Source organism: Rutilus rutilus, assembly GCF_951802725.1.
Source record: "Rutilus rutilus genome assembly, chromosome: 12".
NCBI classification, from domain to species: Eukaryota; Metazoa; Chordata; class Actinopteri; order Cypriniformes; family Leuciscidae; genus Rutilus; species Rutilus rutilus.
Window position 1 is genome coordinate 25,862,847 of NC_140217.1, and position 19,864 is coordinate 25,882,710.

Genomic DNA, 19,864 nt, shown 5'->3' on the forward strand with positions numbered 1-19,864 from the left:
GGAAATAATGGGTGAATGGAAGACTTTTTTCATTACACCATCAGGGCACTATGAATATCGGGTCATGCTGTACAGGCAGTCCAACTCACCCTCCGTGTTCTAGGCCTTCATGAATGGGATGTTCAAGGAGCACCTCCATCATTTCGTGATCATCTACATTCACATTATCCTCATCTACTCCCGGAACGAGGCACACCAACTGGTGTGGGAGCTGTGCTGTCGCAGCGGCAGGGGGACCCACTAAAACTCCATCCATGTGCCTTTTTTCTCCAAAAAGTTATTTTTGGAGAAAACAGCTGTATACGGCGGAACAGCTGTATATATACTTCATTGTGGACTGTCTTCTTATTGGCACTGTAAATAAATTCCACCTTGCACAAAGTGCTTCTGTGAGTGAGCCATCCTTTCTACATCCCAGAATGATAAAGCAAGACTTGAGAAACTTAACCTCGCATTGGTTTCATACGGATTACATAAACAAAGAATAGTTGTTTTTGATATTAAAAGTGGATACTTCAAGCTTTCTAAAGACATCTCTCATGTCTGTGTGGCAGTTACAGTTTGTTTTCTTCAGAATGGACTTCACTGAGAGAGAGAGATAGCAGAACCTTTTTGCGAAAAGCACAACATTTTGTTTTTATTATGAGTGTATAAAAATAAAAGTAGACACTTAACAGTTTCAAATGATGTATAACACTTAATTGTTCGACAAAAATCAACTGAGTAATTTGAGTCTCTTTCGCACTGATAAGAAAAACAGCAAGGTGGTCGTGCCGGTAGAATGAGCCCTAATGCCTAGAGGCGAAACTTGACCGTGTGCCTCGTAGGCTAGGGTGATCTCACCCAATGCGAAATTGTCTGTAATGGAGCCCCCCGGTTACGGCCCCCATGACAAATTAAAAGCTGTTCTGACTTACGCCACTGGGTAGTACGGTGGACGTAAATCTGAAGAGCACTAACTGGACACAATAAGTGGAGTTTCTCTGGCATAATGAACGGCGGAGGACAGAAGGCTTCAAGAATGACCGGATGCATGGTCGAAAATGGAACTTTAGGAAGATAGTCGGGGGAAGGGTCCAAAATAGCCTTGACCATTCCAGGGGCAAAGTCTAAGCAGGATATAGTGAAATCGACACAGCATGTAAATCCCCAATTCATCTTTAGTGACGAGTTAGCCATAAGCAAAACCTTCTTTAGAGTAAGAAGCTTGACTGGCACTGACTCTCAAGGCCCCTCAAGGACCACAGCTAAGTCCCACAAGGGAACTTTCACTCTGACGGGTGGTCTCAGTCACCTAGCTCCATGAATGAAGTGGGTGATCAGAGGGTGTTTCTCTACTGAAACCCCGTTAATCAGAGCTTGGCAAGCAGAAATGGCGGCCACAAATACTCTGAGAGTAGCAGGACATATGCCTGAAAATCTGACAAACAACTACAGTAAATGTTACCTTAAGTGTATAATATATAGTATGTTATTCAGAACACAACTATTAACACTCATAAAGACTTGTTGCCATCTAGTGGTAAAACGATGTAACCTCCATAAAGGATCAATGAAAAATCACCACCAAACGAACAGACTGAACGTTTTCTGGAACGCACGAACAAAACACTTGTTCGGCTTGAAACGGCGCTGCACAGACCGATCGATGTATGACATCAAAGTACCGCGAGAGCGTTTAGAGAGCAGATGGCTCCGTATGCTTTTGATTAAATGTCATCACTCTTTGAGCACTGTTCTGCCAATCAAATTTGAGGTCCGGAACTAATTGTGGAAAAAATAAAATATTCATTGTACAAAAACAATTAAATAATTCCAAAACGCCGCTCAATGCTGCACATGACCAATCAGGATCAAATATTCCAAAGAGCTGTTTGACACAAATTAGTCAACCAATTAGTCGTTTTTGAAAATATGTGATTCCATATTCCCAGAACTTACTCACCTCATTAGGTGACACAGTTAGAACGCTCCGGCTCTTCCTCATCTTCTGTTAAGTTTTCCTCTGCCTGTCTTGCACAGGCCTGCTCCGCTGACACTCCTGCACAAAACAACACAAACCCACACAATCATCTCTCTCAGCAAAGACAAAAAAATAGAGGAAAGAAAAGACATTTGACCTTGCTTGCTCGTGAGAGATGCCTCAGTGTAAAGTTAAGATGTAGAGTCTTTCTTTATTCTTTTGTGAGTGATAGAGAGAGCAGCAGAGTTTGTCTGCAGTCTGACAGTGACAAGCATCTCTTAAACCCTTGCAGTAACCTCTTTATCAGCTTTTACACTCAATATTTTTTTTTCAGCCTGTCTAAACTGACTTGCAAAACCGATTTCAAAAAGAGATCCCTGTACAGAGACTGTTTTTTACATCCCTTGTGCATGATGCTGCTGCGAAAATGAAAATAAAAGTGTGTTGCAGAAATGTAATGTTAGTGTTATCACTTGCAATCACTTTAAATGAGGCTGGTCTCTTTTAATTTGACAGTAAAAAGATGTTACCTTAATTTTGATTGCCTTAAGTTTGATTTATGTTATGCAGTTTGAAGACTATTTTGTGTTTAATGTTATTTTTTATTATTATTTTTCTTTATTAATTTTATCTGTATTATTATTCTTTATTAGTATTCATAATCAGTTGTATTATCTTATGAAGTTTAAAATTCATGAGTTAGACTATAGATTGCATGGACACATGTGTTTAAGGATCATACTTTAGACACAGGGAGGGGAGCTAGTTGGCATATTCTTTACAAGGAAAGGAATGTTTCTGAACTGATGCAAATGTACCACAAATGTATACACTGAGGAATAGTTTCTTAATATGGAAAATGTATTGTACCATGTGTAAGCACGAGGTATACGTTCCATTTTTAAAAATAAGCAACATGTTTTTCTTCTTTACAAGGAAGTTGTTAGTCACAGAGTGGTGTATATAAGCTCAATCTTACTGTACCTATAAGCTCAATCTTAGGGGGTGAGGGAGGAGAAACACAGAGAAACCATTTTCAGCTGGCATGATGGCGTAAGGGGATAGATAAATGGGGAACAGAGAAATCTGGAATGAAGACCACCTCTCATGTATCCTTATTGTTGCCTGTTTCTCTTTGTCTGATACATGTATACAAATAATAAATAAGAGATCGCTTGGCAAAATATCTGGTGTAGCTTCCATGATTCAACAATAATGGGGAGAACCATGATTTTCAAATCTACACAACAAAAATGATAACATAGATACAAATGCTTCGCAATATCATCATTCATTCTCTCCCATACATATTAATTAATAATTCTATCCCAGGTTGATGAATAACTTCCAGTCAATTCTTACCATTTTATGAGTACATCTTATTGAATCATGCTGTTCACATAAATGTCCAGGTGATTCTTATGGAATGTTCTGTAAAGTGTCACATACTGGTGGTTAAAGTAATCACACAATGCATGAAAATCCAAACAAATGCTTTATTAAGCCACAAAGACAGACACAGATCACAGGTGAAAACAACACACAACCACATGAAATAAAGACAATACCAGAATGAACTCAGGGCTTAAATACACATGGAGATATAATGATTGACAGGTGAACGTAATCAGTAACCAAGAGAACAAGCTAGTGACTATTCAGGACTAAACGGAACCACCAGAAACAAACATATGAGTAGCGTATCAGTAGCGGTGTTCATTTCGTCCCGGAGTCGAACAATAATGCCTACAGAGCCAGAGAATATATGCTGTATGGAGATAGAACAGGTATAGTCTAGTTTAATTACTTTTCATCTTGCTTTTATCCACTATTAGTACAAGCCTGTTGTAGCAGAACGCATCCGAATGATGGCCAAACATATACTGATGAGTTCAATGAAGTTTATTGTACATCACACAAAAGATGAAGTGTTAGTTTTACTCCAGAGAATCACTGTAAGATCTGAATAAACACAGTATAAGTGTCCCTCTCCCTTTTCATTATCATCAACATCCACACTGAAGTAGCCTACACAAAACACTCGTTACAACAGTAAACGTAAAACTGCTTGAGCTGTCATAAAGTGCGCGCTCTCGCTTTCATTTCTGCCATGATCAGTAACTTTGGGCCTATCACTCTGGAGACTGTAAGCTGGCCTGTAAGAACAGTTGTACAGATCCATCCTCGAGTAACAACGAGAGTAAATGAAGACTGCTATGTTCATTCTTACATCCAACAACAAAACACCTCAATCGCTTAGGAGACATTCTTGTCTACAGCTGCTCTGGCGTCGAAACAATGGCGGACTGTGTACAGCTCACTCGGGGCGGGTCTATGCTCAAACTGCAGTGTCAGTCAACAGTCGTGGGCGGGGCCTGTGCAAAAGTACGTCACATTGCCCTGAATCTGAGAACTGCTTGTTCTGTGTCAGTGCTTATGATTTATGGGGATTTAAAAAAAAGCACTGGGTGGATTTTCATCATTATTGGGTGGTTATGTACACACACTACCACCACACATTTATGTTCAAACGCCATGTAAAAGTGAATTTTGCATAATAGGTGCCCTTTAAGTCTGTGTTCTCTTGTAAATCCGTCAGCCACTTCTGTGCCAAGCTTAATCCTCAGTCACTGAATACGACGGACAGTCCAGCCCGCAGGGAATTTGGAATTTGGCAGCTGTCTCTCAACAGCTGAAAGCCTGAAAAGACTCCATAACCACTTTCTATTGATTTGACCTCTGCTCATGATCATGATCAGGAAGCTATAAAGCTAACCCAGACCATACAATGTCAGCTTTTGATGGGCCGAAGCAAGGCCCTGTCCCAAATGGCACACTTCATATGCACTTTCGGTCTTGTGGACTTACAATGGCTGCCGCGTGCACGTGTCCGTTAAGTCCGTGAGACCGTAGGGTGTCCTATTTGTCATTTTAGGCCTCAAAAGGGTGCTCGCGAGCGCCCCCTTTGCAGTCAAAATTATCAGGTAATTATGATTAAAAAAATCATATTGTGAGATTTAAAATGAGAAACGAATGTGTGAGACATAAAATCACTTTTACGAGAAACAAAATAAAATTTGAAATGAAAAAAAACTTAATTACAAGAAAAAAAAATCACATTTAAGGGAGACATATTTCATGACATAAATATCTTGAAGGTCTAAAGTGGTCTACAGTCTACATTTCAACTAGACTGTTCAGAAACTCTTGAAATAAAAGTCACAGGCGTTTGACAAACCTATCCATTTAAAGAATGGATGCACATTCACTGCGGCATCAGAAAAAAACATCAGCTCCACAGACACTTCACAGGCTGAGGGCCTAAATACCTATTTACCTATTCACCTCTCCCCATTCAAAGAGTAAATGAATGATAAATGTGTTCTAATATAATACTGTAGCAGCTGCAATCCGCACAATCATCAGCACACAAAAGAAATTGTGTGAGTCACTGCCAGCTAAATTACCATCCCATTAAATCAATATACGCCCCCCTACTAATTACAAAGTACTAAATGTACAAATGCAGCATGAATATGTCAGTATCTGTGGATCTCAAATCCTGTTTTCCTTTACATTTTATGTTCTCCCATAGACCTTGAACTCAAATTGTTTGTTCTCTGGTTTAATAAAAATAAATGCATTTTGCATGGATTCCTATTGTTTTAGTCATTGTATTCATATTTAATTAAGCAACAAACTATTCAATATTTTCATTTACTATGTGGCTACATTACATAATTTGCATTTATTTATTTATTTCTCGTCTTCTCAAACATCTAAAGGAGTTTTTCCCTTGCCACTATTTTTTTGTAAAGCTGCTTTAGAATAATAAGCATATTTAGAAGCACTTCACAAAACAATTGAATGGAATACTAAATAAGATTTAGTTTTTCTTCGACCTAAAAGTCAAATTTGTTGTTTTGCTCTTTGCTTGCTTGCTCACTTTGCTACAGCGTTGAGTTAAAACAGCATTACATGCACTGACGAGTCTATTCTCATTAGACAATAACATAAAAGGGTTATAATATTTGAGACGTCCTCTGGGCAACAGCACAATCTGGTCCCACTGCTGTCGTTTTGTTGTTCTTCTGTGAAAGGCTCTGACATCCTGATAATAATTACTGTGACTAAAGTTCTTCTTTTGCCAGATGTTTTGACATCTGACAGACAGCAAGTATAATGCCCCTTCAAGCAAAAATACATATTCTAAGACAGAGTGTTTCAGTGGTTAAACACAATTAGTTACAGGCCATTTGCATGCAGCAGAGTGACAACACTGAAAGAAAACTTGTGTCTAGGAGACAATGTTCAAGTATTTATTGTTACCATACCATTATTACATTATAAAACACATGTAAACAGTAATAGCCAATCTGAAGAACAATGTTTTGCTTCATAGTGATTAAATAAAGCCTGTCATCTGGTACATCCCAGTTGAGTTTGGCATTTTACTGTGCTCGATTTGTTGTTTTGGGGAGGTACTTAGGGGAGTGCTGGGCACAACCTAACGCGGGGTTAAATGTAACACAGACCTTTTACATAGTTAGTCAGGGTCAAGCAGGTTGTGTTTCCGCTTATTGTCTCTCGCTGTCAGAAGACGGTCTCCCGCTGATTTGTGGAAAGTTTTGATAACATTTCGAATTTTCGCACTTTAAAACATTTGGAAGTAAGGGAATTGATGATATGCAGCTTCTGACAAATAATGAAAAACTACTGGAGCAGAAATCCTTGTATCCAGGTAAAGCTATAAACGTTTTGTTGCTATGCTATACTTCCTTGTTGATTTATGTCTTTTGTATCATAGGGAACATTCCCATGACAATGTTTAGTGAGAGTCACGCACACCCATTTGAGCATCAAAACAAACAGATAATGATTACGGTTGGATAAAGGGTCTTTAGTGTTTAATCTGTCCTAATGATATAAACTCAATTTAAATGAACTCCTAGTCACTGAGCTGCTCTCCCCTCCAGTGAGGCAATTTAGGTTTCCATAATAACCTGTGTCTGTAGCAGGGGATTTCTTCAGTAAAGCAATAATCCAGAGTGGAAGAGGGGAAATGGCTTACATGTATCAGGGATTATCAGCATTTCTGTTGAGCTTTATAACTAAGAGGGAACACAGGATAGATAGATAGATAGATAGATAGATAGATAGATAGATAGATAGATAGATAGATAGATAGATAGATAGATAGATAGATAGATAGATAGATAGATAGATAGATAGATAGATAGATAGATAGATAGATAGATAGAACCTTGTTTGTCGCCATAGTTACCCTCATTAGTTCCCATGACATCAAATCACCAACACCTGTCCCTCGTCAGCCCCTTGTTAACCTGTCTATTTAAACCTCTGTGCTTCAGTTGTTGTTTGTTGTTGTTACACTGCATCTCTGAGTGTTATTGCTGATTTTGTGTATCTTGGTTTTTGGATTCTCTGTCTCTTGTCTTGGATCACACTTTTTGCCAGTGTTTCCTGCCTTGTTGTTTATTTGGATTGTTTGCCTGTGTTTTGATTACGATTCTGGATTGTCCTAGCCTAATAAATGCTGCATTTGGATCTTCACTTAAGTCTTGGAACAGTTTGGAACAGAAACCTCACCATGTACAGATCCAGCAACCGAGTAAGACCCATATATACCATGGATCCAGCAGTTCGTCTAGTCCACCTTCGTCAGGGAACTCCCTCGCTTGAGGAATGAATGAAGCATATATATATAATATAATATAATATATATATATATATATATATATATATAATAAAATATATAAAAAATTATAATTCTGCTTTAGTGTTTCAGTAGGAAATAACCAAATCCAAACCTTTCTTTTCCAAATATTGTCATAAGATTTTTGTAGAACAAGTACTGCAACAGATGGTATGACCCACACAGAGCCCTGACCTCAACCTCGTCGAGTCAGCTTGGAATTACACGAAGAGACTGAAGCAAGTGAGGAAAAAATGGCAGCCAAAATCCATAGATGAAGCATGAGAAAGTTTCTAAAATGCTCACCTCAAAAACCTACCCGCTTTGAAGGCAGCAAATATTATTTTGATTTAGAGATTAGAAGTTCAGTGATAAATATTATTCATGGTGATTGCAAATATCCTTATTTACAGCATCATTTGCACAGTACTGCACTTCTTTTCTACTTTTGGTGGACTTTTAGTTCTTTCAAAGAGAGTAAAATGAGAATATTATTTGCTGAAATTGAAAATGACAGTTTTATCAAGCTGTTCACAATGCCATTACATTCCTCCAAGCCCTTTAATCAGGTAATTGAAGCCTCCTAACTTCTTTATAAGAAATTCTCATTTGGTCAAAGCTTATTTATTTTTTAAAGTGTGGTTGATGGTCAGCCATGGAACACAGTTTGCTTTAACCGAGCCCAGATAACATCCCTCAAAGGAAGCCTGAAACTCAGAAGGCTATGCTTGTGGCGAATGCTTTTACATCACACAGTGTGAGCGGTGAGCCAAAACCATATCAAAGAACAAGAACAAACAAGCAGCAGCAAGGAACAGATGCTGTACTGTTATATGGGCAAAACTTATTATATAGAAAAGTTAAGACTTAAAAAAAAAAAAGTGACAAAGATTGGAAAGGCACATTTTTTCGAGCACCAACTGTCATTGTTTCTCACTTAGTACTCTGCAAACTCAATACCTGCACACAGAGAAGGCACAAACATCAATTACCGAGCAACGGCAATGTTACAGCGCAGGAGCTTGTTAAACACAAACAAGGGCTCCAGGACTCAGGAGGAAATAAGTTTGTTAAAGTAGTCCCTGAGCATATCATACAGCTTATCTAATTTCTAAGGTGTCATCATCCGATCTGTTAAATAATGAATGAGAGACTTATTGCACCCAGTGGGTCTGTGCCTTTTAAAGTCTTCCCTATAGGATAGAAACAAGTTCCTGGACGTCAGAAGAACATAGGAATCAATGCATATGAAGGTACCATGGAAAATGTCCTGTTTGCTCTATCTGATCTGTTGCGTGCAACGGATTCCCAGCTGACGTAATGTCACCACCAGATACCAGTCACACTGGCATTCTGCTCTCAGGTGGGACATGGTGAATAAACACTTATTTTGCTTCTCCAAACTGGAGTTCTGAGTACACCAGTTCAGAACAGCTATCTGGGGAACCAATAGGCTACCAAGAATTTACTTAACTGCATCAGGCTTAGTTTTTGATTAGTTAGACACATGCTTTCTAATTAAAAAGCAAAATATAATCAAACCTTTTTCTTTTCTTCAAGGAATATTAATTCTGAGCTCTTGCCATGGGATCAAGGTTTGGCTGGTTATAGCCCCTTTCACACAGAGATTCCGGAAAATACACGGATAAAGTGACCCGGGATTTGACCCGGGTTCATTTGATTTGGTTCATTCACACTGCCAGTGATTTGGTTCATTCACACTGCCAGTGATTTTCCGGAATCAGAGAGCGCGTTCACACACAACCCGTGTATGTCCCGGAAAGACACGTGACATCGATGTGACTTGTAATGTCTCAGCAGCGTCTTCAGTTTGCTTATGAGCTGCGAAACCACGCTTGTGCGTTTATTTCTCTGATTCGATCATAAAATTGCGCATTTCGTACCGTTTCACAGCTGGCGAACGATCCCGGCCTCAGCGTCATCGCTACGACACGGCATTATTACGGCTTTTGTTCACACAGCGCGCGTTCCGGGACTGAACACGGCAATGTTACTAGGTCCCCAACCCGGCATCGATCCCGGCATTAAACCCGGGTCATGTTTGCGTTCACACAGAAGGCGTTCCGGCAATTTGCCGGCAATTTCCCGGGTTCAATGCGCTGTGTGAAAGGGGCTATGAGACACCGTTAGCCCAACACAATCTCATGGTAATCCGTAACTATTTTACATTTTGGCAAATTGGTGGGTAATTTGTATGTATTTGCACAATCTCATTCTTACAATTTCATATGATCTTCTTACGTTCCAATGACGGGTATGTTAAGGGGTGGGGTTAGGGGTGGACCTTCATGCACTTTTTTCTAATAATCGTACATTTGTGTATGATTCACATCGAACAAATTCATATAAAATCGCCACCTCGTAACATAGTTATGTTTTCCTGTGAAAGTCAGGCATTCATTATTAGGGCGTCGGATACATAACATGGAAGTCAAAACAACAATTAACCCAAATAAATACATCTGCACTCAAAATGCTGAAAATTGTTGATATAAATTGATATCACTTATACAAAAACTAAATGTTTTTACATAAAGCAAACTTTATGACTAACTTTACAGATTTTTCCTACTTCAAACCATTAAAATGATTGAAATGCAGCATATCAAATTAAAATAACTTGCCAAATCAATCATTATAATTCACTACTGACTTACTTTCTGCTCACTGATCTCTCTCTATATAGATTATTCATAATATTTGACATTATCTATATTACAGATCAGTGTTTGGCACTCCCCTTCCAACATCACAACAAGGCAACTTATGCATTATATACAGTTACACCTTGCACGCTGCATGTACTGTATAATGTGAAACGTGTACCCTTGCCTTGATTGAAAAAATTAATCCGCAAGTAAAATAATGGACACTACAAACACTGTGAACATATGTCTAATGTATAACATGGCAACAAGCACTTCAGCATTATTTATGGTGACAATGTTATTTTGCCTCTCTGTCATTTCTAATAAGCACTTCTCTGTTTGAATAAGCACCGTGAGTGAGATGTCAGAGGTCAGCGCTGTCTGTGTGTCTTTAAGCATCTTTGCTCGTGTTCAGATGAGCAGAAGGAGAAATCTGCTTGTCAAGTTGTGATGTAACTAATACCATTTAGTTACACCAGTACCAGGTCCAAGCTTTCCACTCCATTTCAACTGAACATGGGCACTACTTGTTTATAGCATACATTTAAGCTATAGCTTTTAAAAACTCACTGTGTATACTACAGTCTCTGGAATCACGGCATCCTGATATTTTGACGATTCAGAAAAGATGAATCACTATCATGGCCAACAGAGATTTCAGTATGGAGATAAAAGTTAGGATATACAGTATTTCCGTACTAAAGCACATAGTGAGGGTATATTAGCACTGTTTGTTGTTTGCTTTTGGAATCTGATAGAGTGCATGGCTCAGAAACATTGGTAGGCAATTTGTTTTAGAAACACTTTTTGTTATACTGGTTGAAACTCTCTTCACATTCTGATGGCAGTGGTTCAAATATTAAAGGTGCCCTAGAATTTGAAATTGAATTTATCTTGGCATAGTTAAATAACAAGAGTTCAGTACATGGACATGACATACAGTGAGTCTCAAACACCATTGGTTTCTCCTTCTTATTTAAATCTCGTTTTTGAAAAACACCCCTGAAAAATAGGCGAATCTCCACATAACACCGACTGTGACGCAACAGTCGGGATCATTAATATGTACGCCTCCAAAAATTTGCATATGCCAGCCCATGTTCAAGGCCAGGCGGAACTGCGCAGCCGAATCATCGTCCGAATAATTTTTCTTCGAGAGACATCATGGCTTGCAAACGAGCGAAGCATGGCAGTTGCTCAGTGTTTGGATGTACAAATGAACACAAAGGTATTTTTTTTAGTTCCTTCATCCGAGCCTCTGAAGAACCAGTGGGTTATGTGAATGTCTGATGTGTAATTTTTCAAGTTCAGACAGATAATCTTTCTCTCAAAGTCGTTCAATACTGTTTATGCATCAGTAAATCAAGCCAGTGACTAAACGATCAACTTCACGTCGTTTCTCTTAGTAGGATGAAAATAATCTTACTTAAACTGTGATTAATATACAGATACCGATCAAAGAACAATCCCTTTCCAGTCGCCCAAGCTGTCAATCACACAGCGCGAGTTTATCTGGGCACTTGCCAAAACTCGTTATGAAATCAATGACGCTGTTACACTGCACAACGAAGCTCTTACTGTACGTACATCATGTTTGCATTGTCGAAATCATTAGTGAGAGTGCAGAAACTGCGTTGCAATGATAAGATCTTCATTCACGTGATCAACAACAGGCTTACACTGAAGTCTCACAGCAACCAATCACAGCAGTGGGCGTTTACACTGAAGTCTCACAGCAGACACGCCCCTTCAAACAGAGCGTTCAAATCAGAGGCTAAAATCAGGCTAGGCAAAATGCCTTTTATTTCTAAATTATAACAAATTTTGATCTAAAAAACATACTAACATTATAAGGGCACCCCAGGAAACATTCTAAAATAATAAAATAATCCATGCAATGGCACCTTTAAAACATGTACATACATTTTCTGTTGAAGTCTCAGGACCAAAAAATGTTCGTCCAATCATTGCATTTCACTGCCAGTCAACATATGTATTTCCATAACTCCACACACCCTGCTCACGCAAACATCACACATCATCAGCGCGTTCCGTAAGGCTATGCAGAGTTGTAGACAAACAGCCCCAAAACCAAACAGCAGCCGCCTTTTACAGTTCCTCCTGAATCAAAACAATGAGCTTATGTAGTGCTAACAGCATGTCATAACAGTAATTACAAAATGGCAACCCGCGACGTTCTACCTGGAGCTGTTCACGTCCTCAGACTCGGACTGATGCGTTTCTATGTCAACACTATCAACGGTGAAATTAATCTGCAGCAGTCAGGTGGTACAAGTAAGAGCTCTGTAAGTTTTTTTGCAATCATTATTATTGTAATGTTATGTGCTTTGAGAAATTAGGTAATTTAACGCTGTCTCTCGTAACACCTTGCAGAATCTGCTGTGTGCATTCATGTGTTTTGGAGGAGGGGAGGCTTTTGAGACGCTTTGAAGGGAGGGTGGGATCTCATACTTTCAAAGCTAACTTGCTATTGCTAGCCTCTCCGCAATTGCCTACCCTACCTTTATTAGACTGGTGCACTTCATGTGAAGAGCACTATTTGTGTGCCTCCAGTGTCTGTTAACAAACACCACAGCACTTATAACAGATGAGAAGTGAAGAAAATTGGCGCAACATCAGTCTAGCACACATGCATTCCAGTGGTGAGCAGTAACTTCTTTAACCAAGATAATGGTGATGTATTAAACTTCTATGACACTAATGGCACCTTGCAAAATTACAAGAATAAAGCATATTTTCAAACAACCTTTCAAATGCCCCTTACATGCCCTTTCACCCATTCCGCCTCTCCAAACTCAAACATCACAAGTACAGTTCTTGTCTGCATGTCTCAAGCAGGCTACTTTTAATAAAAGGTCCAACATATTAGGAATACTTTTAGCTGTGTTGTAAGCAAACACTCTGTCCAGAGCAAACGCGGGCATCTTGCTTATAATAACGTTTCTGCACCGAGCGCATTTTTGACATGACGCGCCACAACTGTTTGAGACGGTCTACACTGGACACATGAAAAATAAACATTATAAACTAATACATTTGTCTCTCTGAACGGGTGCATCGTGATGTTGTATGGTATTGAAGCATCAATTGTAGCGCGTTGCATCACAATGCCCGTTCACTTTGATGTTTTCATGACTTGTTTAATAAAAGGTCTAAATGCAGCAAATTTTGGTTGCACTTCTATAACCGAAGCTGAATGTGTTTTCCCATGTAACACATCAGCCATGGTCCCACACCGGCAAAACACCCTCTGGCTCAGCCTGCTACAATAGCCATGCCCAGCTGGAAAGAGATTGACGGATCTGAGCGGGCCGCTCTCAGTGTTTTGATGGTGCCTGGAAGCTCAATGTTTATACTATTGAGGGAGACAAACCCATGAATGACATAGTAATAGTAGACAATGAACAATAAACTGGTTTAAGAATGTATTTTAACATAAAAAAAATCATACATCACTTTTAACTTTAACAATCATTAATTTGAATGGAAATTGATTATTAATATTCCTGAAAACTGAACATGGACATCCCTAGTCATAATATTTCATATACACGTTATAGTAATATAAATACTAGGCCAACACGATTTGTTTGGAGGGTTTTTAGAAATTTTCTGTCACAGCTCTGAACAGGACTGAACTACTGAATACATACTTTTTTAACAAAATCCTCATTTTATTACAATATCTCTAAATTAAATTGGTGCGTGTATCAGTTTTCTTCTTCTATGCAGCTGTGCCTTTTCTCCATGCCCAGCTGAGCCCTTTATTATAGGGATGCACCGATAGGATTTTTTTTGGCCGATACTGATGCCGATTTCAACAAACAACAACTGGCCGATACCGATACCGACATTTGTCACTTGCATACAATACTATACAGCTAGTTTATTACTGCACCAAATCATTTCCACTGAACATGAATTGGATCCATTTAACATTCATCTGACCAACATTATAAGAGAGGCACAGAGTAAGATAAAAAAAATACAATAAGACAACATGACAACCTTCAGAGGTGATTTTTGCTATCCAATATTTCTTTAATTTAATGTTTTTTTTTTTTTTTTTTTGGTTTTAAGTTTCAAGGACCTTGCTCAGTAGCCGCTTTAGCGCAACAATTGATGGAATCACATCCGCTGCAGATGCTCCAGATGCTCCAGATGCACTCATCTCCCTTGTTAGTTGCTCAAATGGGTAAAGAATAGACACAGTGGGCAGTTAAAGGGATAGTTCACTTTGAAATAAAATTTTGGTATGTTTTAGCTTACCTCAAGGGCATCCAAGATGTAGGTGTCTTTGTTTCCGCAGTAGTTTCAATTTTGATATTTTTAGGTCAAACCGTTCTTGTCTGTCAGTCATACCACGTCCAAGTGATCTGAAGCCAGAACGCGCGCACACGTCACACACCAGGAAGCGCCCTCAGATCACTTGGACGTGGTTGTGTACAAGAGGTAAAAACGATATAAATACTGTTCGTTTTCTCACACAAACCGCTCGTTTCGTGTCTTAGGCCATCAATGTGTACTTACGATGGGGAATTGTTTAATTTGGACTCCTCTGTGCATGCTCTTTGAGGTGGTGACCATAGACCTGCATTATGACTGACAGACAAGAACGGTTTGACCTAAAAATATCAAAATTGAAACTACTGCGGAAACAAAGACACCTACATCACCTAAAACATACCATAATTTAATTTCAAAGTGAACTATCCCTTTAATGTCGCAGGCAGAACATAATCTGCACTATAAGCCACGATTGCTTGCTTTTGATCCAAGAGGCTTCTCAGCATATAAAAAGTACTGTTCCACCTTGTTGAAACGTCTTGCTGAAGAATTTTTGGTTGCATTCCTATTGAATTTGGACACTGTGTGAGTGCGAGTACGCAAGAGGGGAATGCTTAAAGTGGCCTACTATTCGTGATATGCTCCGTTGATATAACAAGCCCTCGTTGACAGCTAATTGTAAAGTGTGTGCTACGCAGGGTACACTCGCAACATCACTGACATCCATTGCCTTTGTAATGTTTCTTGCATTGTCTGCATGGACCTTGAATTTGTCGATTTTCCACGTATCAAGCATTGTGTTGAATGTTAAAGACATCGCCTCTGCGGTGTGTGAACTCATAAATTCTTGTGCGTGCAGCAATATTTTTTGCAATTTGAAATCTTTATCAATCCATTGCCCAGTAAGCATACAGGTAGGGCTTACATCAGAGCTCCAAATGTCGGTTGTAAAACTGATGGCTGAAATATCAGTGTCCAAGAGCTTGTGTATATGCGCGGCTACAACATTGTACATGTCTGGCAGGCACACGTCTGAAAAATATCGCCAACTAGGTAGGGAGTAACGTGGCTCAAGGTGTTCAACAAGCCTCCAAAACCCCACGTCTTCAACGACGGAAAACGGCTGATCGTCCAGTGCGAGAAATTCCATAATTTTTTGGGTAATGCCCTTTGCTTTGATGCTGTCTTGAGTAAACTTTTTTTACTTTTTCAAATACCTGAGCCACAGAGGGTGTCGGTACACTGGGAGGCGGCAGTTTTTTCTTGGCAGCACTGAGGAACGCAGCATGCTGTTCAGGATGCTTTTTCAGGTGGCAGATTAAATTGGATGTGATGAAATTCTTAGCTGTGCTACCCCCTCTTGATATTTCTGCTGAACACTCGTTGCAAATGGCGATTTTTTTGGTCTTTATCTGAGATTTTGAAAAAGGCCCAGACCGTAGACATTTTTACGAGACTCCTATTCAGCGCGCATTTCTCACGTGAATGTTGAGATGCTGGGTTTATTTTACCCAGAGAAAAACGATGAATATGCAACAGACATGCAACTCATTGCCTTCAAGCAGTTAATTAATAAACCTTTTTCATGCTTTTGCCGATATGCAGATGGTTTTAAATGAATAAAAAATCAGCCGATAAATACCGGCGGCCGATACATCGGTGCATCCCTACTTTATTATTATTCTAGATACTAATCTCCTATTTTTGGCTCAAAATAGAGTGAAGACTGGTACGAGAGTACGAGACTGATAATGTGTAATTAGGTTAATTACCAATACTGTTGAAGGACTGAATATTTGACACTTTACTTAATTAGTTTCACTGTAACATAACCTTGCATAAAGAGGGTCAACAGAACTGAGCCTGATAACTGTGCAATGAGACTAAGTTGAATTCCTTTCATCATCTATGTAGTCAAGTCTCTACTTCCTATGGGCAGACAAATCGATGTTATTTTGAAATGTTATTAGCATTTTTATTATATATTTATTTAACCTGAATATTGTGTATTATAAACTTCAAAGTGAAAATGGAAGATAGGAACTAATTTTCCTTTCATTCATCTGAACACTAGCAGAAATAAATGCTGATAAGTGCAAGTAGTCACGGACAGACAGCACTCACGTTTACAGAAAGAATCATGTTTGCCAGAGATCGTGATAGAGAATGATGCATATTTAGTGATGTTCCATTTAAAAGTTATTAAATGGTTTATCATGTTCTGTAAATGTTGTTAATATAAAAAGCAAGTATATACAGTATGTAATAATAAATGGCCATAATTACCTTATAGAAATTGTATAACTTGGTCATTTAGTAGAGCTAGTAGGTGGTATCAGATAAAAAAAAAAATTAAAAGAGGTGAAATTGCCTATATTTTTACTCTTTTCTAATAAATCTTATCATTGCATGTACAAAACTCGACTTATACTGGTCCTATTATCTGTTTCTGCTTTACTCTTTCTTCTTCTTTTTTTACTTCAAAATTAAGAAATTTTGACTTGTATTGTATCTATTAATTGGAAGCCGTGAAGCATGGCCTTCATAATGAATTTTAAAAAGGAAAACTATACTGAGTATGACTCAACCCATTGAACTTACTGCATTCACAATGTTGATAGAATGAATTGTATAAGCATGAATGCAGTTGAATGCAGTCAAACTTGAATCAGGTCAGGTTCTGTGATGTACCTTGAAGACCATTACAATGTCCAGTCAGTTTCAAACAGCAAACAATGACATGAAAACTTTAAAACAGAAACACAGTATATCAGACGTGACGACTAGGCTAAGTGAATTCATTTTTCATCTAAACATCTACCAGTTGAAATCAGGGGCGTAATTTGTGGGGGGGTTGGGGGGAGATAACCCCCCCAATATTTAAATCTATGCTTTACAACCCCCCCAATATTTATACCACAATCACATGAAAAGGAGGCATACCCAAACTTCAACCCCCCCAATGTTCAAACCAAATCTACACCCTTGGTTGAAATATACAAATACAAATGCTTTCTCATTCCTAGCTGGAAGGCTTAAAACACTCAAATATTCTTTACAGATTTTCTGACCCTGCTGTAAAGTGAGCTGAAAATGCATATTTAGACAAAGGCCTACTGCAGCTTTGATCTTTGTAATGGTTCTCTCAGTAAGCTAGTAGGCTGAAATCTCACACTGGCCCTCAAACACTCTCTGGTTTCCTGATCCTTGGACATTTCTACACCTCACTGACCTATGGTATAAAAACTGAAAAAAAGCATATTTAGAGTTGTACAATGCAGTTGTTTTGACCTTTATAAATAGCCTTTCCAGTAAGTTAGAAGGTTGAAATTTCAGAGCAGACCTCTCTCTATAGTTCGATAGGCTACACAGTATCTATATTGAGCTCTGAATTAAATTAAATTAAATTAAATTGTAATATTTTAAATTAAAAGATGTATTACTTGGAAGTCTTGGAATTTTCCTTTTCCTTTTCCTTTTAAATTTTAATTCACAACGGTTAGTAATATGACCACTGGCATTGACCACAGAGACCACATTGTGTGGGCGATAGAAATTGTAAATATTCTCCTGCCAAACTTCATGTTATGATACATTTAATGTTTGTGTAAACTGTTCATTAATATTTTTTGAATTATTTATATATATTTATATTTTAATTTAAGAATAACTTTTAATCACTACACAACTTGGTCTCTGATAAAGAGATATCAGATCAAGAATATCTGATAAGATATCTTATCTTATTGATAAAGAACTTGAATATGCCTCCCATGGTGCACTGAGAAGTGTCAGGAATCTGAAGTGCGGATTACTTGGTGGAAAACCAGGCATTAAGAAAAATGACTTTGAGCACAGTCAATAGAGCACACTCTTATCCTAAGATTAAACATCCAGAGGCTAAAGTTCTAAAGTATGTGCAAAGCTGATGTAGTCTCTGCCCCCAAATGACACCAACTTGTTAATTGACATCTAGTCATGCAAGTAATGCCTTTAGGGCTGTATTTAATTGCATTTCTGAATTTCTCTGCATATTGCATCTGTCATTAGCAGCTACTTGTACGAGTATATTTGTTGCAGAAGATAAAAGGTCAAACAAACATTGAAATAATTGTGTAAAAATTGCTCATATCATCCTGAACACTAAAAATGCTTGCTGACTGACTAGGGGCCTGTACCATGATGGTAGTTGAAGAAACTCAGGGTTGTGAATTGAACATTTAAGCTCACATGTAGTCATTTTGTTCTACTTTATTTTATTAGTCATTTATATTACCTTTATACAGTGGGGAGAACAAGTATTTGATACACTGCCGATTTTGCAGGTTTTCCCACTTACAAAGCATGTAGAAGTCTGTAATTTTGATCATATGTACTCTTCAACTGTGAGTGACGGAATCTAAAACAAAAATCCAGAAAATCACATTGTATGATTTTTAAGTAATTAATTTGCATTTTATTGCATGACATAAGTATTTGATACATCAGAAAAGCAGAACTTAATATTTGGTACAGAAACCTTTGTTTGCAATTACAGAGATCATACGTTTCCTGTAGTTCTTGACCAGGTTTGCACACACTGCAGCAGGGATTTTGGCCCACTCCTCCATACAGACCTTCTCCAGATCCTTCAGGTTTCGGGGCTGTCGCTGGGCAATACGGACTTTCAGTTCGGACCATCTGTTTGATTGAGTGTGTGGACAGGTGTCTTTTATACAGGTAATGAGTGGAGAATAGGAGGGCTTCTTAAAGAAAAACTAACAGGTCTGTGAGAGCCGGAATTCTTACTGATTGGTAGGTGATCAAATACTTATGTATGTATTCATTATTTAAAAATCATACAATGTGATTTTCTGGATTTTTGTTTTAGATTCCGTCTCTCACAGTTGAAGAGTACCTATGATAAAAATGACAGACCTCTACATGCTTTGTAAGTAGGAAAACCTGCAAAATCAGCAGTGTATCAAATACTTGTTCTCCCCACTGTATATTTATTCATTTAAACTCTGCGTAATAATAATTGATGAACTAAAATTGTACATGTGTGATCGATTAAGGGTATAATAATTACATAAATAATATCTAAATCATACAGATGTATTATTCTAAATAAGCATTACTAAAAGCCAGACGATTTTGACTTTAAAAATCATTTATGTAGTGACCTTTAATTTGGAGTAGAAACAGGTGGAGTGACTTTATCGCATC

General features: G+C 38.3%; 1 protein-coding gene across 1 annotated transcript in view; it reads right to left on the reverse strand.

Moving 5' to 3' along the window:
• The window catches only part of pde4ba (phosphodiesterase 4B, cAMP-specific a), a 167,032-nt gene that overhangs the window by 130,552 nt on the left and 16,616 nt on the right, over positions 1–19,864 (reverse strand). Inside the window, exon 2 of the mRNA XM_084426774.1 lies at positions 1,946–2,041. Within this exon, the coding sequence (XP_084282900.1) occupies positions 1,946–1,987 (42 nt within the window). The 5' untranslated portion in view covers positions 1,988–2,041. The remainder of the gene's footprint in view (positions 1–1,945; positions 2,042–19,864) is intronic.